Source organism: Furipterus horrens, unplaced genomic scaffold, assembly GCF_987537825.1.
Source record: "Furipterus horrens unplaced genomic scaffold, mFurHor1.1.pri manual_scaffold_4, whole genome shotgun sequence".
NCBI classification, from domain to species: Eukaryota; Metazoa; Chordata; class Mammalia; order Chiroptera; family Furipteridae; genus Furipterus; species Furipterus horrens.
In genome coordinates, this window is record NW_028327174.1 from 77,653,372 (window position 1) to 77,677,118 (window position 23,747).

Below are 23,747 nucleotides of genomic sequence, written 5' to 3' on the forward strand. Positions count from 1 at the left end.
GGTCATTTATACATGTTCCCTGACTAAACCCTTCCCCTTCTTTACCCTCTTATCCCCTCTCCTCCATGTCCTCTGGTCACTGTCAGTCTGTTCCTTGTTTCGATGCCTGTGATTCAATTTTGTTCATTTGTTTGTTTTGTACATTAGGTGTTTATTTTAACAATTACTGTCATGGCAGTTAATAGAAAAGGTGGGTGAGGACTGTACAGATGGTTTATTATTCAATATTTATAATTCATGGACTGTATTATTTAAATTTGACTCCTTGTTATTAATTTCTGACTCTCATATTTATTTATTTGTATGTCAATTTATTTGTAAAAGAATGTAGAAGTGTCTTTCAAATATATTTCAAATAATTCTTATTTATTTTTGCATATAGAAAATGAGTATATATTACCCCTAGTAATAGTAAAGTTGGAAATTTTAGTGTCTATGCTTTTCATTTTCTTATTTATTTGTTATGATTCCAGCATTTGTGACTGTAAAACATTCTTATTTGTAATTTCAATGGCACATAACAGTATGAGCTGCTTGATTTGTTATAGAAATTTATTAAAATAACTATCAAGTCGTTTGGGTATTAATTCTTCATTACAGAGATCGATCTTCAGTTTTATTATTTATTGAAGTTTTTCATGTTATTAAAGTCACTAATATGTTAAATAATATGACTAAAAAAATAGCAACTAATGGATTCATAATTAGATCCAAAATCTAAACCTATTCAAAGCCATATAAGGCTGGTGAGGGTATGGCCACAGAGATTGATGGTAGATAGTAGATTCCAGGAGTGAAGAATCAAGGAGTCTGAGTTACCTTCTAAAATGTTGAGTAATTTATGCCATATGTTGTTATTTGTAGAAAAGAACTTAGATAATTTCCTTTAAGTCTACCTAGCTAACATGTGCTCTTTTCTACTTGAGGCTCAGGGATGTTCTCTTCCATAGAACCTGCTCAGTTTCTTCATGCTGTTTTCCTCAATGCTTCATGTATCCACATGTCCATAAGAGAAATGATAAAACAATATCTAACCAGTCATTAAAATATTAATTTTAGGATGTTTTCTAGTTGACCAAAAAAATGTCATTATGATACTTTGTATTAAATCTTTTAAAGGATTGGATAGTTAAGAAATTATTTAACTATTTTGTGTTATCTACTTCTTTATTTATATTTTAAAGTTTATCCTATATTTGTTGTATATGTAAACTCCTATTGATTAATTATATCTTCACAGAAGAGCTGAAGAATTCTCTCACTTTATGTTTTTTCTTCCTGAAGGAAAGATTTAGTACTCCGTGAGCACCTTCAAGGACACACCAAGAAAATGTTTTAAATTCGTATTTAGAATAATAATTATATAATTTTATTATGCACATTTTATATTTAAGTTTTAGACAATGCAAGCTATATTTTTTAGAAAGTATTTACTATTTTGCTCATCTACTCCACATTTAGCAGATTAACAATTGACCCTTGGGTTTTGTTATATGATAAACGAATAAACAACCTAACCTCTTGTTATGACTCCTTCAAAAGACAGCCACTTAGCTCACTGAAGTGAGAAAGGTTTCTAAGAGAAAATATTGGCAAGATCGGCAATACACATAGAGGTAAAACAGAGACCTGTCTCCCAAAGATTGCCGAGACTGCCCTGTGGCTTGCTTTTTAACTAATTTAAGTGTAACAGAGACTACCTTCCCAAAGTATTATAACACAAAATTAAATAACACAAGTTAAAGATTCTAGTCATTAAAAAAGTTTTTCATCTCCTTTTAACACTTAAGCTACAGAAGTTTTTTCTATGGTAATTAAGTTAGAAAAACATAGTAGAATAAGATTGATCAGTGTTTCTAATATTCTTACTTGACAGAAAATTTCTTCTAAACCTCATTTTATTTCCAGAAAGTTTGCACATCATTACATAATAATGATCTTGACTATTTTAGTTAATTGAATGAAATTGTACATTATTTTAAGACTCAAGGCCCAATCCAACAAAATGAAGCAAACAGTTGAATTGCTAATTCAAGAGTCTCTTTTCTCTTTCAGTAACTGTAGATGTTTGCATGTTGAATTTTTGGTAAACATTGCGTACTCAGAAAGCTTACCATTTGAAAGAATCCTATGAATGTGCTCTGTAAACTGTAAATCAGAATACATTTGGTTTTGTTATTGGTATTTATAACATTTGTGAAATCAAAATTTGTCCTAATCTATTTTCATATAGGGATTGCTAACATAATAATTGCTACTGTGTTAAATTCTGTATGTAATGATCTTACATAATTCTTTCAATCTTCGTAGTAGGTACTCATCCTCAGTTTACAAATGAAAAATGAGAGATGCTTAGATATTTTAAGTAACTGTTCAAGGTCATACATCTAGTAAATAGGATAACCATGATGCTAGCCCAGGTCTGTTTGATTCTGATAAATCAAGATCCACTTCTGTGTGTGTGTGTGTGTGTGTGTGTGTGTGTGTGTGTGTGTGTGTGTGTATTTGAGTCTGAAGGATACTAGATGAGGTCAGTATAAACCCTCTTAAATAGACAAGTGCTCATGGTATTCTTCTTCAAGCAGCGTTTTGTATCACAAAATGATTCTAAGGGAAGAACTCCTTTTGAAATTTTTTATTTTCTAGTGATGTGGGGCAAAGGAGTGATGGCATTTGAGCCTAAGTTCCAACTTGCAGAAACGGGACAATCTTTACTAGTGCAATTCTTATTGTGACTTTAATAAGAATACATATTTGACTGATACAGGGAATTCTACATAAAATAAGAAATGTCTGACCAATATATGAATTCAGGACAACAAATGTCCTGAAGTAGAACAAAACGTAAGACATTTAATGCATATGTTCTTGTAGTAGCAAATCAAAAGCAATGCAGTGTTTGTATACTAAGTAATTAATGAATCTTTACTTCCAGATACTCTTCATTTTTCTTTAGACGCAAGGAGATTTTTGTCATCCAGTAAGTTACTGTGGTGATGCAGAGCTCTGCTGTGATTATTTCAGTCTTGTCAGGTGGTGTGTTTTGTATTTTAAAATGTGTATTATTGAGCATTTTGTTGACTAATGTGTTATTTTTCAAAGCCATCCCCCATGCTTTCCACTTAACATGTGTTCTCAATAATATTGCATGCTACTGATATGATAAAATTAATCTTATCTAAATGCACATTGATTCATAATGTGCATGTCCTGAGAATTTGCTGTGTTCTCATGTTGTGTTAGACTTGATAGTAAAACAAGTATTCATCTAGATTTCTTCACATGCTTCTTATCCTACTGTAACCATGACACAGGAGCTGAATTTGCCATCTGACAAGTGGAGGCTGGCTTTACATGTCACACACGCTCATTTCAACTATCACAGGTGGTAATCTGTAAGGACCAAGAAGATGATATTTCCTGATCTTTGACTCAGGGCCATGCGGAAGGGCACATTTCCTGGAACCTTGACTCTTTCCCTGACCACTGGATAGCAAACTGTGCATGCTTACAGGCCCTCCTCTGATGCTCAGAAATGCCATTCTTGTCCTAGCACAAAATTTGTTTTACGCATTCTGATAGCAAAATGTCAACATTACATTTGACCCCTGTAATTGATTGAGTGCCTCAGACATAATCAGTTAATTCATGCCAAGGATATGAATGGAGGCAGAAAGTGAAAATCCCATTTAATTTCAAAATCCCAAATCTACTACAGAGGAATCAGCATCCATGAGCCACAGTGCTGGATGCAGCCAAGGCTCCCAACATTGTTACTGACCATGAATAATATTCAGTATGATTAAAACAGAGGAAACCAGGCCTTTCTCTACTCTAATTGCATTTAGCATTTTGGAATGATAATTGATCTTGTTTTTCTTTATATTAACTAATTGTCGAGTTCCCATTGACAGAATTAAAATAGTTTTATGAAATTACCTTTTTTTTCAAAGAACCAGCTTGATCAGATTCAAACATTTGTCAAAGTAAGGTGCTGTTGAACTAATGATTTAAGTGATTATGTTCACACATAAAAGATCCATCTCTAACCAGCACTTGAAGCTGACCTCTTGGCATTCCAGACTTACAAGGAGTCTGCTTGAGCAACTCTGCTGAATGTCTTTCTTCGTCATCATTAAACATAATCCTTTTACTTCTTTTGCTTTATGTCATTAATACCTCAGAGAAAATGCTTCCATTTTCATTGAATCTTCACGGTCTCTCCTCTTTCATCAAAATTTTTCTTCTAGTGTCCTGAATACTTTCCTGCTCAGTCAGAGCTCTTACTTTGACAGAGATAAACATAATAGTTTGGTTTAATGGAAATCACTATAGAACACCTCTATATAATTGTATTTGTTAAAGGACATGCAGTCTTCTTTCAAATTTAGTTTTCTGAAGTTGCCTTCTAATCCTAAAAGAAGAACTTCAATGCTTACCTGCCTGGCTAGCTAATAGTTCACGCTGTAAGGACTTCTTTTTAGATGGTCTGTCATCTGTCTCCTCTTCATTAAGTCCTCACTGAGAACTTTGACCGTCTCTTCACACAGCTGTCAACAGAGTCTTCATCCTCTCTACTCTGTCAGCCCTATTGCCCCTGAGGTAGCTAAGCTTATGCCCCTGGTTTTAATTTAGAGTGCATGGTTGACAAAATAAAACAACTGTCAAGAATTTGTTTTCAAATGTGCTAATGTAGAGAAGCTTAGTAATAAGGAAAATACAACTCCTGCACCCTGGGAATCTTAGCTCTTTGACATCAGCAAGAATGTGGCTTTCCCATTTTTTTCCAAAAGTCCATTTCACATTGCTTGAGTCAAATAACAATTGAACGCCAATCAATGTGCTCTGTTCCAGGCTCTGGAAATACTGTGATGAAAAGGAAGGGGCATTGACTCCAAAGAGGTGCCCTTCAAATAGCTAAGCTTCTTTTTAACTTATTTGTCCTTACAGATATGAGGAGACATACTGAGGAAGTACTTAGATATCACTTACTAATTGCTTGTTTTTCTAATTAAACAAGAAAAATATCACATTAATAACTTATTCAGGTTGTATGTTTACCTTATAAAATAAAGTTTTAACATCAGCTACATATTACCAGCTATTAGCTAAGATAATATTTTTCATTTATATTGAAGACCATAGAAAAGTTAATGGTGATTTTGTAAAAGAATGAAGACAGATTTGAAAGGATGCTAATTTAATGGCTAGAACAAATAAAAACAATAGTAAAGAACAAAAATTAAGACACCTTTGCAAGCATTACAAGGCTTTGAAGAAGTAGTAGAATATCATTTACAAGTAGATATAAATGTCGAAGCAATTAATAACTCACACTCGACATTTTGCAAAACTTGGAAAAATTAATTAATATGTTTTTACTAGAGAGATAGTTTACAAATTTGTATTTGAATATGAATTACATAGTAGTATGTACAAATTACATATTTTTACATCAAGGCAATAAAATTTGAGGTTCTTTTCTCTTTCTCCTAACTTAACTGGTTGGTAGAAAGCACAATGCTTCTCAATTTGTCCTGTGACACTGCTAATGCTGATTTAAGCTGCTCATCTATGTGCTATCATCTATGGCTCTCTATTTGGACTCTATTTTAATTCCCTATAGATTTCAACTAATTGACCTTGAGGGAAAGCTGAGTCTCTGTGACAATATGGTCTTCAATCACCACTGCCAACATAAATAAATGGTTACTCTCTGGATCTATCAAGAGTAATCTGAGTGGAATTTAAGTTTTTGATAGACTTTAAAAAAAAAAAATGAACCCAGACATGAAGTAATACCCTTTTCAGCAAAAAGGCATAGGATTTAAGAAAACTAAGATTCATGTAATAAAACTGTTTATCCTTTTATATTGGGAAGTAGTCGGTTATCTTATTGAAATCTGGACAATTTCCAAATTTATTTATATACTAATGAGCTGAATATAAGATGACAATAACCTTAAACATTATGAGAATAAAATAAGAGTACCTATAATCAGTAAACTGCTTTCTATTTTAAAAAATTTTAGAAGTTTTAAAAGTGTTAATGAGAACAAGTGTCCTGTTGAGTATCTTTGCAGGTCTCCACAGAGCGCTTGATTTGAAAATAGAACTTCTTCTGAAATAACATTGTTGACTTACATGCACATCAATTTCTGTAAATTTTTATGTTTAACCAAATATTTTTCCCAAAAGAATTTAATTACCTCAGCAGTGATAAGCTATTCATTTTTCTCATATTATGTTCCACCTTGTTTTTCAATTTCCTGTATTAATTGTCCAATTTAATAATTTTTCTTATTTAAAAAATAAAACTTTAAAACCATAAATAAAAACAAAATTTAAAACATAGCCAATGCTTGCAGGAAAAATATACCCATACAGTATGAGGCTAAGAATCAAAACAATTATATGGATACCACAGACAACAAGAAAAAAATTCTAATTTTTATTTGAAATAGGTAATTCATGTCCATTTTGGCATAAACTTAAACTATCCAGATAGGTATTTGAAGATTTTATTTCAAACATAATTGTAACATAAGCATAGACTGGTCAAGTACATAAAAATTATACTATTAGAAACCTTGTCTCTTACATTATATAAATTAAAATGAGGACAGATTACATAAAGTGATTAGGTTTAAATAGAGTGATATAAAAGAAAATAAAGCCAAAACATGGCCTACTTATTTTATTATTAATATTATTTAAGTGAGCAAGAGCAATTTTATTGTTCCTATATGTAATTTCTTAACAAAGTATCTACCACCTGTTAACTTCTGAAGTTAAGTGATAAGATATGGCCTTTGTTTATACTATTTGTTGATACATATAGTGACCATACTTATCCAAACCTTTGAGTTAGGACCTTCTGAGAATTCTCAATTACTTAATATTTTCATGAAAAATTGATCTAATTTAGATACTCTGATAGTAATCAGAGCACTTATATTTAGCTTACTGTGTATCTTGATCTGAATTCATCCACACTGTATACTTAACAATGATTTACTCATTGCTTACTATGAATAAGGTTATGAGAGACTTACAGTAAATCAAGTGTTAATCCTGCCGGTGCCTTCAAGTATACATGAACCTTAATGCTTGTCTCCTTGATGCTTGTACTTAAATAGCCATAATACAAGGTAGAAGCTGGTTTGTCCTAAGAAAGTTGGTTTCACAGAAGGAAGGCATTATTTTCTCTGTAATAAAACAGGGCAAATTCCATGGAGGAATTAACACTTGAGTCAGCTATTGAGGAATCAATAGAATCTGGTTGTGAGAAAACACCTGGAATGATACGAACTGAGAGGGAGGAATGCCAAGAGAATATCTGGACTACAAATGGAGTGTATGAAAGGGAACTGTAGGGGATAATGTCAAAAAGGTGGGCATGCTTAGAAATGCTTTCACATGATTGTATAATAACAGAGTCACCACAGTCATTTTATTAGAGATCTTGAATTGAAAACTAGAAAATCAGAGTTGGATTTGAAGTCTAGATATTTGTGACCACTTATATGCAGAAACTTTGGCCAGAAAGAATAAAATAGGAAATCTTGCTGCTTAATCTAGAACACTCCAGTCTACATTTTTTAGTAAACTTAAGGCAGAAGTTTTGTAGAAACAAAAAATTCTCTGTATCATTATAAACTGTGCATTGCTAAGAGGAGCTTGAGTTATACAAAATGAAATAGAAAAGTAACTGTAGTACTAATGATAGTAACTAACATGTATATGTTCCTTACCAAAGCCAGGGACTTTTTGAACATTTTCATATGTGAGCTTGATTTATGTAATTTTACCCCATTTTTTAAATTAGGAAACTAAGGCACAGAAAGTTCAAGCAACTTGCTCAAGGTAATATAACTGGTATATGCTGGAGCAGGCATTTAAAGCCATTAAGGGCACAGTATTTTATAAGGAAAAAATTCACAAATATCTACTCAAGTATAATAGCTAGCTAGCCAGTTATGCTTTAAAAGTAATATCTTTAGAGAAATATTTCAAGTGCAAGATAAAATAATTATAAAATAAAATAAACTTTCTGTGCATTTATCACTAAAAATAAACTGACTTTAAAGAAAAAATTTTATTCAGTTATAATTGCTAAATGAGAATAGAGATTAATGAAAAAGAGCACAGATATGAATGATATGAATAATAATATGGTACTTTAGCTATTTCTTGCTCACTTATATTTTAATATGATTATTCATGTTTAACATCTCTTGGGAATTTCATAAACATAACTGATTCCTCAAATGACTTACTGATAGCTGCCCAGAAAGTAGCTCTATTTTAGGTTTTAGATATTCCAGTAAAACATTTTACCAGTCAAGACTGGTTACTCAAGTAATCCTGGATCCTCTAGAAAAGAGAATCTTTTCATTCTGATTGTCCTTAAATAGATGGACGTGAGTCAGTAAGTAAATCAGGTGTAGTTGTTTGAATTTCACCTATCACAAACTGAAAAGTGTTTCTTGCTACTTTAAAAATGATCTGCATGCAACTCAAGAATTTCCATTGTTTGGTAGGAGGGAAATTGATTTGCTATTTCAAGTCTCTTATTTCTTTCTTTCTGACATTCACTTAATTAGGATTTTCCCAACCTAAGCCCCTTTCCATTTCCGTTTTTGAGGAATAGCATGGCATAGGAGCATAGGGTATCAGGCATCTAAGGAGGCTAGGGCAGTGTGGTTTTAGTCCATGGTGTCTTTTTTTCTTGATGGTCTTTGCTGATGGGTAGTTATTTCCGATTGCTTCCTCAGTCCCTACTGTCGCCATCTTGGAAGGATTTCCTAGGCCTCCAATTCAGATTCTGACTTCCTGTCCCAAAACCAAAGGTACTTCTGATTCAACAGCCCATTCAGCCATCTCCAGATCCATCTAGTTAGAGTCAGGATTTCTCTGTTGCCTTCTTAGAATTACTAGAGGGCCTTGTGGAAAGCCCATAGCTCGTCCGCCAAGACTTTGGCCAAACATTGCTGCTTTATCACTGCCATGCCATGTTTGATAATGCGATGCTCCACCAGATTACAGCCTGAGGAACTGGGACGTATCTCTTTCTGCTTGAGGACACCTGAAGCATTAACCAGATTCTATCACTCTTCTTGATAATACTTGCTCCACTACCCCATATTTTTCACCAGTCCCTGTACTGAAATAAAATACACGTCTTTGTAACTCATGTTTTCCACATTAAACACAATCCCTTTGTAACCATTTTCACAATATTCATTATGTCATGTTTTTCAATCTGATTATTTCATTCATCCTGTAATACAAACCACATTCTCTTATAAATATTCTTCACTGAAAGAATACAGTAAAATTATTCCCAATAATATTAAAAACTAAAAACTTTTTATAAGTTATATGTTTTATGTAATTATACTTTGTGCCTTTTGTGTTTGTGCAGTGCTAATTCGTTGTGCATGACAGATGTGTTACTAAAGATGTGCCCATCCCTGAATTGGTGTGTTCTGTAGTCTGTTTAGTTGTTAGAAATAATTTCAGGTTTTTTTCAGAGTAAAAATGGCCAATTAACTGTAACAATACATATGACTAAAGTAACTGACATGATGGTGATTTTGTTATAATAATATAGTTATCAAAGCTCACAAAACAAAACTTAGGCAATATAATGTTATTTTTCAATGATCCATTCTTCTGGGTTCAACACTCTCTGTGGACAAAGAAAATATTTTTTCAAATCCCCATTAACTTTCTTAGAACACTAAATGCAATGCAATATATTAAAAAGTGACCCATTTTTATTGTAGTGCCCCAAATGCCTAACAATATAGAAAAGTACATTCTTAACTTGAAAGAGAAGCCAAATTATTATTTGGGCACAAATAATATGTAATATTTTAAAAGGAAATAGAATTTTAAATAATGATCACATGTGAGTTAAAGCATTGCACATTATACATTACTGGTTTATATATTTCTTATTTTAATCTAGAACTCTTTAGAAAGAGCCCTACCGTTAACTCATAATGTATTTAATACCATCTCTGTTGCAGGTTACTTAGTTATAGAAAATCCATCAAGTAAGTTTGTCAAATATCTTTTCTTCTTTTTGAATATCAACTTTAGACTCACTGATTTGATGAATCTTACTGTGTGGTTCCTTTTTTTGTATGTTTGTTAGAAAAACCTCCAAGCTGGATATAAATCATAAAAGCATGACTAATTGCATGGTAACTGGAGAAATGCTTTCTCTCTCTCTTGGGGTGAAGTCTGCATGTCTGTATTTTAGCTTGAGAAGTAATACGGGGATACTTAAACTCCTTGGGGTTTAAAAACCATGTCATTATGAGAATGAGGTCACTGCAATATTTTATGTCTTCTAAAACCTTGTAATGTATAAAATGTTTTTTGTATGACAAAGAGGTATTATGTGCTTTAGGATTCAATGATAACTTTATGCCTTACATTTACTTGAAAACTTTCTTCATTAAAATGTTAAATCATTCACTGAAAGCCACTTAAAAATAGAAAGAACACTGAACCATGAATACAAAGAAAGTGCACTTGAGAAAATTTTGAAAGGATGACAGAGCGACTTCACAGGGCTGGGTGGTTTACGGGTTTTGAAATGTCCGTTGTTCTTTAACTTGTTAACCAGTGTCCATGTTAAAGTGAAAGAACCCAATCTAATGTGACTCCATTTCATATCTTTCCTTGCTTGGAGGCCGATAAGCAAGAAATCCTTCCTGCAACATGTTGAAGAGCTTTGCACAAACAACAACCTAAAGTTTCAAGAAGAATTTTCGGTATGTTACTAGCAGTTGTCACAACATTGCCAGAGCTCCAGTCGTTTCGTGTGTCACATTTCATGTCCATTTTAAGCATGCGAGACCATGAAGGACTCTGGCCTTGATAATCAATACCCAATTACCAGGTCGATTGTTTGGATAGTAATGTTACACTGGGCAGCCTCGGGTGCAACCTGAACAGAATTATTCACCTACTGTGTCAGGAAAAGGTGCACTTCTTCAGACCTCCCGGAAAACAGCATCCTGGCCTCCTTTCTTCTCTGCTCCCTCAACCGAATGTAGATGCTAATCTATGGTGCTGTTTACATTAGTTTTTGTTTGTGTACAAGGCTTGGGTTATACCATAAATGTGGTTCATAGTCAAATAACTGGGTTAGATATAGAGACTAAATCATTCCAGTTTATACTTGCCTGCTTAGTTTGTGTTTGTGGTATAGGTGAACCTGAGAGTGGTAGTTGATGTCTCCAAAAACTATACAAATAATGTCATTTCCAGAATTGTCCGAAAATCAAAAATAGACAAGTAATGCCCATGATTTACAAGGCCTATTTTTAAGTTACTATAAAAATAATGCTGTTTCATGTTCTAGAGAATAAGTAAAGAACTTGTCACCTAAAACCTATTTAAAAGTTAAGAATAATTTTGTTGCTTTTGACATTGAAATTATAAAATTATAATTGAAATTATTTTAAAACATAAGATACATATCAGATCTGCAAGTTATTTTCAAACTTGTAAGCATCTTTCTTAACTTGAATGACTAATGTTTATTATGAAAATAAAACAGATTTCAAAATGTCACTGAAACTTTATTTCTATTTCTTTTTTCATGAAATTCACAGGGTATGAACTTATGAAACAAAGAATCAAACAATTGGCTTGAATAGTTCAGGATTATAATATTTCAGTCTCTCAGGGAATAATAACAAAGAAATGTGAGAAGATTAATGGTATTTCCTACAGCTTTTTGGTTATGCTTCTTAAATAATATTGGTCTGGACTTAACAAAATCAGTGGTATCATAAAACTCTTTTTAGCATTTACAGAGCAAGAACTCTCAATTTTTTGGGAACAAAAGTGTAATTTCACTAGAATAGAAGCAAACATAATTACATTATGCATGACTAAGTAGATGAAAAGTTTTATTACTAATAACATTTTTACATATATTGAGAAAGTTTCTAGTTTAGTTTTTTTAGAGATCATGGTTTCAAGACTTAGGGTGTTTTTATATAAATATATAGGTTTTGTGTAACTTGTATAAATGTATCTATATATATATATATATATATATATAAAGGGCTTGTTTTCTATTAAATGTTTTTATCCTAATGCTGTATTAAGTTTTTTAAAGTGAAATTATGTTTTAATAAACAAAGGAACATTTGATGCACATATTTGAAAAACCTTATAATTTAAGTTACATTCATTTATTATACTTGAAATATTAAAAACCTCTTATTATGTATTTGGCACATTGACATATATCAATTCAACATTTAATAGCTAAGTGTCCTTGGGCAAATTGCTTAAACTCTCTGTGCCTCAATTTCCTCATATCTAAAATGATATATCTACCTCATTGAGTTGTGAATGCTAAAATAATTGAATGAGTGTAATACTGAGAATCGTGGCTGGCACAATTGTTAGTTATTATGACAATGATTCCTACCAGAAAGAAGCTCACATTATGATAAGAGTTGCAGACATGTATACAAAATTACAAAGGCACTATATCACGACAGGGATATTTGTAACAAAATGAAGATTAACTTTGCATAGCAGTCAGAAAGACTTCACAAAAAAGTGACCTTTGAGATGAACTTTTAAGAAAAGTAGAACTCCAATGAGTAGATAAAAGAAAAGATATTCCAGAGAAAAGGAATTAACGCGAAAGTGTAAGGATGCAAAATAGTGCAACTCATCTGTGATCTCACTGAAAAGAGGAAACAGTAGGAGAAAGAGTTAATAGTTGGGAGGATTGTTGAGGCCCTTAGTGCAAGGATAAGAATAGGCCACCAAGTGTAACATTACTATTCAAACAATCAACCTCGCAATTGGGTGTTGATTAACAAGATGAGTCATTTAAATCTATAAATGGATATTTCTATGTGAAATAATTATAGAAGTACCCTTTTCAGGTAATGTTCAATTCACCTTTCTTTTCCCCTCCCCCAAACAGTTCTTTGTCTCTTACAAATATGTTCCCAAAACCTTGCCAAATGAAAGCTGTTCTAGGATTCCTCACTTGGTTAATCTTTATTTTTCTAAGCCTCTGATGCCAACACACCAGAACTCAGATGTTTACATGGTCTCTCTCCTCTAACACATATCTGCTTGCAAAAGGCTGTCCAGATTTTCTCTTTGAGGAAAAAATAAGGTGGAAGGGAGAATTATCCAATTAAAATAAAGTATTTATAATAATGTTAAATGAATTCTAAAAACAAATGTTTTTAATAGTATTTAAGGATTTTGGCAAGTTGAGAAATCTCTAAAACGGAAAACTATAAATTTTGTAAATGTAAATCTCAGCTCAACAAAATAATGAATACAATTTTGCACCAAGTTTTTTTTTTATCCCCAACTTTCTTAATGATAATATCGTGACTTTTCACCAAAATGTCAATAATAGATCACCTTGACCCTTTGTCTGTGTCTGATAATTCTTAATTGCATCTTTGCATTCTACTATTGATTTAACAATGCCTTTTGAGCACAGGAATTGACCTTTGCTATCTTCTCAAAACTGACCAATGTTGTACCAATTAATAGGCATGAAATCACACTGCCTGAGGAGAAAAAACAAAAAATAAATCACCGAAGTTCTTTCCCCTCCTAAGTAGATATTAAAATATTAAATAATATTATGTGTGTACCTGATAAAACCATTAAGAAAATATGATAAAGGGTTACTAACATGGCTGCCACATCATAGAGCTTCCCAAAGTACAAAGAAATTATACCAGAGAGCACTAGCCCAACTGACCAATGTTATTTAACATATTTTCAGTGAAAGTTTACGTAAGTTCATTACGGTTAATTTGACCTTGTTTCTACAGTTATGAGAGGTGTTTTCAATTTAAAAATAAAAGTGACTAGAAAAAGAATTGTGTTTTACTAAGTGGAATTTCTTGTTTAACTCTGAAATCAACTTAAACTTTGTAATGACTTCATTCCACAGGAACTGCCAAAATTTCTTCAGGATCTTTCTTCAACTGATGCTGACCTTCCTTGGAACAGAGCAAAAAACCGCTTTCCAAACATAAAACCATGTATGTGCATTTACTATGTCTGGTTTTCACCGTGAAATGCTTTAATGTGACCAAAAAAATGCATCTTAATGTTTTTTTTAATTTCTTAAATATATTTATTGTATATTAATTAAATTATAATAATGTATTTTGTTAGTACCAACTTTCAAATTGTAGCTCTTTTGCTTTGTTAATTTTATTAAAGTTAATGTACATGGTTTTCAGCTTGTTCATACAAGGTTCACTTAATGCAGGTGCAAGAAACTGTAGATCTAATAGTTTCTTAGCTTTGTAATTTAACCCAAGTAACAAAACACTCTAACATCTTCCTACAGACCTAGTTTTCAAATGAAAAGAAAAAGTTCACATGTAACTTTGTGCATTAGTTTCCTTTAAGAGCATTGCAGTATTCTCTTATGGAATATAAAAAATCCATTGCAAAATATTCATTGAGGATAAAATATAGATATAGATATAGATTTATCAGTTTTAGTTTCACAAATAAAACTGGGTTGTGCTTTACCATACTAAAAATTACTTTGTTTTTAAATCAATAAGAAGCCATATATTGCTTTAAGAATTAAAGAAAAAAACATAATATACTTCTTAATAATACTGATAAGTTTGATGTTATATTTTGAACTTCTGCTATCTATATTATAATTTAATACCTTTATGTTATGAAATAAAATGTGAAATTTGTGATGTATTTATTGTCAATATTTTTTTTAAATCTAAAGTTTTAAAATATTCTTAATTTTAGTGTTAACATTATAATTTTCTCTTTGTGTTATGCCTTTTTAAAGCTATATTGGGAGAAATTCCATACTTAAAAGTTGAACTTCACTGCCTAAAAAGACATCCACTTTAAGAAGAATACAATCACAGAATATAAAATCATAAAGTCTACGGATAGGAAGAAATGGCCCAAATTTTGATACTCTAGAACTGGAGGATAACTGAGACATGAAATAAAAAATGTAAGGAAACATGATATAGGAGGTAGTAATCTAATGGAATCTGCTAATTCCCAAGAATTAGAATAGGTTAAAAATACCAATAGCTTTAATCTTAAAATCCTTTCTGGAACAAAACGAATCATAAGTAAATGACTTTCAGAGCAGTTGACAAATAAGACATTTTTATAGAAAATAAGAAATGTTTTACATCTCCAAGTTTCTATGGCACCACATTTCTGAACAGGCCCTTTTGTTTTCCCTTTCAACGAGTTAACCTGGGTTGGATGAATAATTAATTTAAAGACATGGAAATTCTCATGTTTTTATATTTATCTGTACCTAAATTTCTTCCACACTGTCTGCTTCATGCTTACTCAGTGATATTCTGTGAAAATAAACTATAGTCTTTTTGAGGGGCAGTGCTATGTAGTATTTAACATTCACTTACAATTATAGTGAATTAATTGGCTGAATTAATTTATCACATATCAGTGTATATAAAATAAGTAAATCAAATATGTTTAGTTGCCAAGTATCAGAGTATCTAATTTAAGTATTTCATTTTTGAGTGTTTTTAAATGTGATATTTCAATATTTTATTAAGATTTCACTACATCATTATCTGGATTCACATCATGGCTATTAAAAAGTCAGACAATATTAGCTTCTTACTTATAGCATAAAAAAGAGAATAAGAATGGCTGATGAGACTAAATAACCAATCTTTAAAAAAACAAGAAGGTCTGAGGAGTATAATTACCCCAACTCTTCATTTCTGAGGCTAAGACAAAGAAATAATTGGTAATGATGGACTTATATTATAAATCAAGGATGTTCTGGAATTTTAGAATGGGCACTTCATGCATTTTTTTTCCCCTTTGCTAGGGTCAAATGGATATTGTCCAAATGTTTTCTGCTTTTTTCTTAATTTAAGTACTGAAAACCTATGGTAATTCTTTAAATAATACCCCTACACCCAATAGTCTTTAATAGATTTGTAAGGGAAACTTTTTCTTAATTGTCCTCTTTCAGAGTTGGAGGTCTTATAAGAAATAATTTTGTTAGGTAAAATTTTATATTTTTCAAGAATGTTTTGAGAATAATTTATTAATTCAACTAATACATACTTCCCATTGTATAGCATAAAAAACTAACACATGGGTTCTAATCAAACATGCTGGGTTGTGATCTTTTTTACCCACTATTTTAGTGACTGGATATATTATTCATGGTCTCTATCTCTTAAAGTTATTGTGAGGATCAGATGAAATAATCACATAAATCACTTTGCCCAGAACTAGAAAAATACAAGAAAATGATTATAAGTAATTGATAGATTGCTTATTTTAAAAAACTGCTAACTTCCTGAGTTAATACAATTTTTAATAGACCCTTATGATCTGTAGTCTGGGAAGAACAAGCCCACTTCCCTAGTCTGGTTTAAAAGGCAAATGGTAAACTCACAGTGACCTCTGTGGTCCAGTATGCCCCAACCCCTCACACACACTCACACACACACAGAATAAGCAAATGAGATGTTTAGACTAAATATTTTCCCCCATTGTGCTTGCAGAGAAGCTGTAAAGCTGAAGAAATGTTTTTTTTTCCTGTAGAGTCTAAATTTTAGCTTGAGCCGCCTAAGTGAAGTGCATTGTTTTCCTTGAGTAATGTAGGAAGTAGGATTTTAAATGTCACAGTGCATTTTAGAAGATATTGGCTTACAAGGCTTAAAGATACTAGAATTAGTAATAAATAATTGCTGAAGAGATTTAAAAGTCTCTGTTTGACCCAACACTCTGACCTTCAGAAGTGTTCCAACTCTATGAATAAAAATTTTAACTTGTTGGCTTAGAGGTGTATCGAGTGAATAGAAACCTGATGGCTTCCCTTCCTTAGTGACAGGACTAGCACAATATCATTAAAATTGCTGGCTCACACCAAATTCAAAAATATTTGGGACATAATAATTGGCATAAATTTGCTAAAACATTCTCCACCTCAAACTTTAAGCCCATTGGGTAAGTCATTAATTACTAGTAATAAGGCTAAGTCATTTTAACATATAGGATATGCTTGTTTTCAGAATGTGAGAAAATTTATTGACTACTTACTATAATCTCTCATTTAACTTTTCCTCAAGAGGAGTCTACAAAATAAATATTATAGCTACACATTATGGCTGAGGTAACAAAGAAGCAGAGAAGTTAAGCAATTCACCTGAGGCTGTACTTATGGTGAATAGGTCATCTGGAACTCAAACCCAATCCCATTTAGCCACCTTTTCTCCACTACTGAGTGCCTTCCCATTGAGGTTAAAAGAAACCCTTCAAAATAATTAAGTACTAGTAGATATTTCATTTTTATCATTTTCATGTCCAGTTAAAATTAGCACTGGATGTTACAATTATAGTACCAACTTGGTAAAAACAATCCTCAAGGAAAAAAAATCATATTTTGAAGAAAGGTAATGGACGGGGGGAGGGTAATCTCCTTTTTCCAGATCTTAACAATAGTCTAAAGAATAATACTTAAAAGTTAGGTATTAAATAAAGAAATTAAATAAAGAATAGGCAGATAACTTAATAGAAGATAATAAATAGTCCAGAAATAGACCTACACATATAGAGAAATCTAGTATATGACAAAAGTGATATTTTGAATAATAAGGAGGAGTGTAGAATGTTAAAAATTGGGACAATTTTTTGCTATAAGTGGCAAAAAGCAAACAAACAATAAAGGATATATTTTATCTTATTCTGTAACATAAATAATAAATAAGTCCCAATGATTTAAAGATGGAAATACTTACAATAAAAGCAGAAAAGCACATTAAAGTTCCAGAAGAAACTATGAATGAATTTGTAAAATTAAGAATATTGTTTACAAACACCTTTGCCTGAATAACACAAGATGCTATAATAAAGCCATAATGAAAGGAAATGAGAAATTTGATTACCAAAAAAAATCAATTTTATGTATGGGAGGATATTATAGTTAGCTAGATTGATAGAGTCAAAAACAAAGAACAAACTAAGAAGAAAAGTTTAACATATACTGCAATAGGCCACGTATAGCCTTTTGTTTTAGTATAAAGTATTTTTTTAATTGGAAAATGGTATAATATGAAAAGACATTTAACAGAAAGGTATTTATAATGCCCAATAAATAAGCAATGAAGCTCAATTTTATTTATACTTAAGGAGATCAAAATAAATACTGTGAGATACTAATTTATATCTATCAAGAGATAATAAATTAAATGGTTTGATAATATCTTGTGGTAGTGAAAGTAAGAGAAAACAGAATTGTTCAAACATTTCTGCTCAGAGTATGAATTGATATAATAGAAAACAATTTGGGAATATTTTTCAAAATTTGAAATGTACAATATGACTTGGGAATTTTATTACTGGTAATGTACAAATACTTTTGAACATACATGCAAAAAGTTGTAATGTTTATTCAGCTCTTTATTAAAAATAGATTAATTTACATCTTTGCACATGATATATTCAAACCATGAAATACTACATGGCTTTTTAAAATAAAGAGGTAGGTATCTTTGTTTATGTTGAGATGGAATGATACAGGTAAATGAAGGAAGCAATTTGCAGAATAGAATATATATCATCCCATCTGTGATTAATTTTCTATAAGTATGTACAGAAAATTCTGGAAACATATGCAAGAACATATTAATAATCATTGTTTCTAGGTAGTGGAAATATGGGATAAAGGAAACTTCTTTTTTAGTTTTATAACCATCTGTAATGTTGACTGTTATATCATGAACTTCTTTGTATTACATTTATAGTAAAAACAAGTAGTGGTAATTTAAAATTGAATAGCATTGATTTCTTATGTATTTTTTTCTAGATAATAATAACAGAGTGAAGCTGATAGCTGATGCTAGTATTCCAGGATCAGATTATATTAATGCCAGCTATGTTTCTGTAAGTCCCTACTTTTAAACATTTTATATTTTTATAAAACATAAATACTGAAATTATATTACTCTTCTGTTTATTTAAACCAACAAATTTATTACAACCTGTATGGATCTTTATGTGCCAGCTCCTAATAGAGATTTCAAGTTATCAACAATCATTTCACTACGTAATAAGTGGCAAATGTACAACTCCAGGTTACATATTCATTCATCTTTTTACTATTTCATATGTCCCCTTTTCAATGTATTATCTGTAAAGAATGAAGCCTGCCAGTCTCTGTTTCAAAGTTAATTGAATGGACAGTTATGTCCATATAATATAAAAATATATTATGCTTTTTTTACTTTCTAGATTTGTTGTCCTGCAAGGGTCTATGATGCCATGCTCTTTTTCCTATCCTTAGCTACTTGTAGAATGTGAACTCTTTGCAGATATTCAATAAAAATGTCCTAAATGAACCAACATGGGGGAATTGTGACATGCCTAATATACTGTCTTGCACATCACAGATAATAAATGCTTGCTGAATTGGATTGAAAATGACTGAAGCCAGATTGTTTTAGGGACTCCCTCTCATTCTTCATGGCTCTTTCGTTCTGTCAATGCTCATCAATATCTTGGGAACATAGAAACCTTATATGCTCCCAAGACCTCCACTTGAGTTGACCAACCATGAAATCTCGGAGTAGGAATCGCCCTTGTGGTTAATTCAACTATTCACCTTGGAATTCTTTCTTAAAATTTTCTGATAATTTGATGTCAGCCTCTCTTGGCACCAATTCAACCACTTCCTTTTAAGACAGATGATTCTATGTTGAACAACTCTAATATACAGTTTTCCTTTAACAAGATATTCTAATACATTGTAAGGTTAACCATCTTTATCATGGTGACCTTACAGATTCTTGAGGGTTTCCTCTTCTGCCCACACTCTCATATGTCTTTTATTCCTTTCTTATTCATAGGTCTCCTTGCCTCGGCCTGCCATTCCCTTTGGTCCCATTGGGGCTCTGCTTATGGAATGCACCATCCTTTCCCCAACATCAAACCTAAGTGTCCTGTGTCCCATTACCTCAAAGACTTTGTTGGAAGAGGCAGTTTATTCTAAATTCTATATTGGTTGACAGTCACTCCAAAATTACACTAATATGTTAGGTATTATTGTGAAAATAATGAATACTGAGATAATATAAGATTTTTTAATAGGGGAAGTGATGTGTATGTGTAGGGGGGAGCTAAGGCATCCATTGAACTTCATCCTATTTTTATGCTAGAACTTAAAAAACCTAAATTTACTATTGTGACAACATACTTTATTCATTTCTCAAATGACCGATTTCCTTGAAAATGTAATTCTACTCTAAAGATTTTTGTGAAATCCTGTGCTTACTAATTTTCATTGTAGCCTAAATTCCATAGGATGCTGAAGTTTTGCTTTAACTTACACAATGATACATACATGCATTTACATATTTAAATTTGATCAATGTTCTAATGATCTTATAATGGTCTTATAAAACCATAGGATAATACAAAGGCAAATGGTTCTATCAGTAACCTATTGATTTGTACCATTTTTTAAATTTACTAATTGGCAGGTGCAAATAAATAGTTTATATCCTCTAATGCTCCATTAGATATAGGGTGACAGTACAAGATAAGCATATGATTAGGAAGGAAACTAGTCTTAGTAGGTTTAAGTGAACCACACAGATAAATAAGCAAAGGAATATTCCTGAATCCCCATTGTAATCTCTAAATAGTATAGGTTGTCAGGAGACACCATGAGAAGATGATAAGGCAAGGTGAGCAATAAACTAAGAAGTCTGAATATATGTATATTCACATGATGTAATCAAATGATGTAATATAAAGCTTACAACAAGGTCACTATGACCCAAAGACAGTGATGTGCACAACCATTACTGACCTGCATGGCAAACAGGCCCAAATGGAGAGCACATTAAGGCAGGTAAGGCATTAGAGTGGGCAGTATACAGGGTGGAGCAAAGTAGGTTTACAGTTGTTCATATGGAAAATAATACAATAATAATAATACAAGTGAACTTTGTGTTTTTCATATTCATAATTATAAACCTGCTTTTGCCCCACCCTGTATTTTATTGTCTTTACTTTTCAGGTAGAACTCCTTTGCTTGAGATGCCAGGATCAGATGGGAATAGACAAAGCCTAGACACTGTATTGGTCCTCACTTTTCCGTCTCCAAATCAGCCAGTCTTTTCATCTAAAAGAATGTCTGACACCTCAGTTTCTCCTCATTCCCCAGTGGCACCTCTTTCTGAAAGTTCATAAATTGTCCCAGGAGCAAAAGACAGAGTTCATCTACACATGGTTCCTGGATTCCTACATCTTCAGAAGCTAGAGGAAAGGGGAAGAGAGATATAAAGAGAGGTAGGGAAGAAAGCAAAATAACTAGTATTCAGATGGAAAAGCAAAAAATGAAGTCTGGGGAAGAGAAAAGGGAGGATCAGCAAGTGGTCTGAGGGGTGATACTTTAAGGCTAGGAAACTCCAGGCCAGTTTCTATAACTAGATTAACATACCATCAATATGTGCATCCTTCTGCCCTTGGCTATTCTTGAGAATTGTGCTCCTGGAGCTAGAACTCACAGAGCTTGGAAAATTTTTATAAAGAATGGACTGTGTGAGGGAGGGAAAGAGACATTACATCCTTGTAAACAGCCACTAACTATACAAATGAATTTAGCAATATTTTCTAGAGAGCTAACAATAAAGCATGTTATATAATGAGACAAGAGGAAGGTCCCAAACCCTCAAAATTATCTATTCTTTCAACCAGATGCCTGAAATTACACTAACTTGAGAATAACTATTTTTTCATAATTAAAAGAAGAAAGATGAAAAGGTTGTGATGCAAAATAGCTGTAATAACATCATAAAAAGCAGATTTGTTCCCATTTTGATAAAATGTTATAATACCTAAGGACATTGAGTCCCTGTAAAAGTGAAACGCAAATAACCGAGAGAAACATTTTGTAACTCGATCAATTAAAATTATTACACTCACCCTTTAAATACTTTCTTCATTGACTTCTAGACACCATTTTCTCCATTTTTCAACTACAGCTTATTGACTCTTTCATCTCAGTCTCAGTGGTTCTCTCTTATCTCCTCAACTACCAAACATCAGAATGATCTATGTACCGTTCCTTGAATTTAGTTTCTTTCAAAACTCATTTCATTGGTAATCTCAACCATTCTCATAATTTTAAGTAAGATCTATGTGTTGATTACTTTCAAATGTATGTTTCTGGCTTGAACTTCTTCCTGAATTCCAAAATCTTATACCCAATTGCCTTCATGATATTCCCACTTGATTATCTAATAAGGATTTCCAGTTTAATATGTTCATAATGAATTTCTAATATTCCCTTCAAGTCTGCTCACCCTGAAGTCTTCCCCATCATCCTTTGGAGTCATTATTGATTCCTCTAATTTTTTATACCCAACATCTAATCCATCATCAAATTCTGATTGCCCTGTCTTCAAAATGTATCCAGATCCTATCACTTCTCATCATCCCCATTGCTATGACTCAGCTCCTTGGTTTGATTGTTGCCATAACCTAACTCCTCTTCCTCCTTTCACCTTTAACCTCTTGTAGGCTAGTCTTCTTACAGAAACCAGAGTGAAACTGTTAAGCTGCACACTCTATATAGTTATAAACTTCTGATGGCTTTCTGTATCATTCATAATAAAAACCAAAGTCTTATCTTTACCTTCAAGGACCTAAAACATTGTTATCCTTCCTTCCCTGTTCTTTCTGATGTTATCGTCTAATACTGTACTGTCCCCCCTCATGTATTCCACTCCAGCCACTTGCTGTTCATAGAACAATACAGGACATCTCTCCTTTAATACTGTTGCACTTGACTTTCTTTCTATGTGGAACACCTTCCCCCAAAATAATGCAAGGCTTACTCTCTTTCTCCTTGAAGTCTCTCCTAAGATGTCACCAGAGTCTTTTCTGAACACTTTGTTTTCTGAAAGCCCTCTTCAAAGCACATAGCACTTTTTATATTTCTGTGTATTTTGCTTATTTAGTAGACTTATTAAAAGGCTTAATGTCTATTTCCCTTAACTAGATCTAAGATAAATCAGGTTAGGAATTTGAGTGATTTTGTCAGTGATGAATCCCTGGTTCCTAGAGTAGGGCCTGGCACATATTAGGCACTCAAAAATATTACTGAAATGCAGGAGTGTGCATATTTTAAAAGACTGTGAAAAAAACTGACCAATACATTAATGGGTCTTCATTCTGGATAGTGAGATTGTAGGTGAGATTCTCATTCTATTATATATTTTTTTCTGAATTTTCTGAACATTGTATACTGAATATATATTGTTTTTTTAGCCTTAAAAAACCCAGACTCTTACTATGTAAAATAATTGAATAATCATGTTATTTTAATTGAGACTAGAAATACAGAAATTCTTTAACATATAATGTATTTAAGAGACTCAAAGTTTTATCACAGAGACTGTTGCTAGCTAGCACGCTAATTTGGGAAAATCACCTTAAGTATCTCATTATTCTTTCAAGTAATGTAAGTTGCTTGAAACTTAAAATGTGTATAATTCTTTTATAATACTGTATTCTCTGGCTACTGAGATATTTCCGATTTTAAAATAAATTTTTATGTTTATTGCTGTTCCTTTAAATATTTCAATGTTTGGAATGGATGTAATTTCATTGCTACTATTTTTGTGTACAATAATTGCATTACGACTATTTTTTTATACAGTAATTTT

At 32.1% G+C, this 23,747-nt stretch overlaps 1 protein-coding gene across 2 annotated transcripts in view; it reads left to right on the forward strand.

The window, feature by feature from the left end:
- PTPRQ (protein tyrosine phosphatase receptor type Q) overlaps positions 1–23,747 on the forward strand; it is a 198,413-nt gene that overhangs the window by 161,600 nt on the left and 13,066 nt on the right. The window contains exons 36-40 of one of the 2 annotated variants that reach the window (XM_090273667.1): positions 2,936–2,980; positions 10,038–10,064; positions 10,709–10,790; positions 13,976–14,066; positions 18,881–18,957. In XM_090273667.1, coding sequence (XP_090129793.1) covers positions 2,936–2,980; positions 10,038–10,064; positions 10,709–10,790; positions 13,976–14,066; positions 18,881–18,957 — 322 coding nt within the window. The remainder of the gene's footprint in view (positions 1–2,935; positions 2,981–10,037; positions 10,065–10,708; positions 10,791–13,975; positions 14,067–18,880; positions 18,958–23,747) is intronic. The other variant, XM_090273668.1, reaches the window with a different exon arrangement.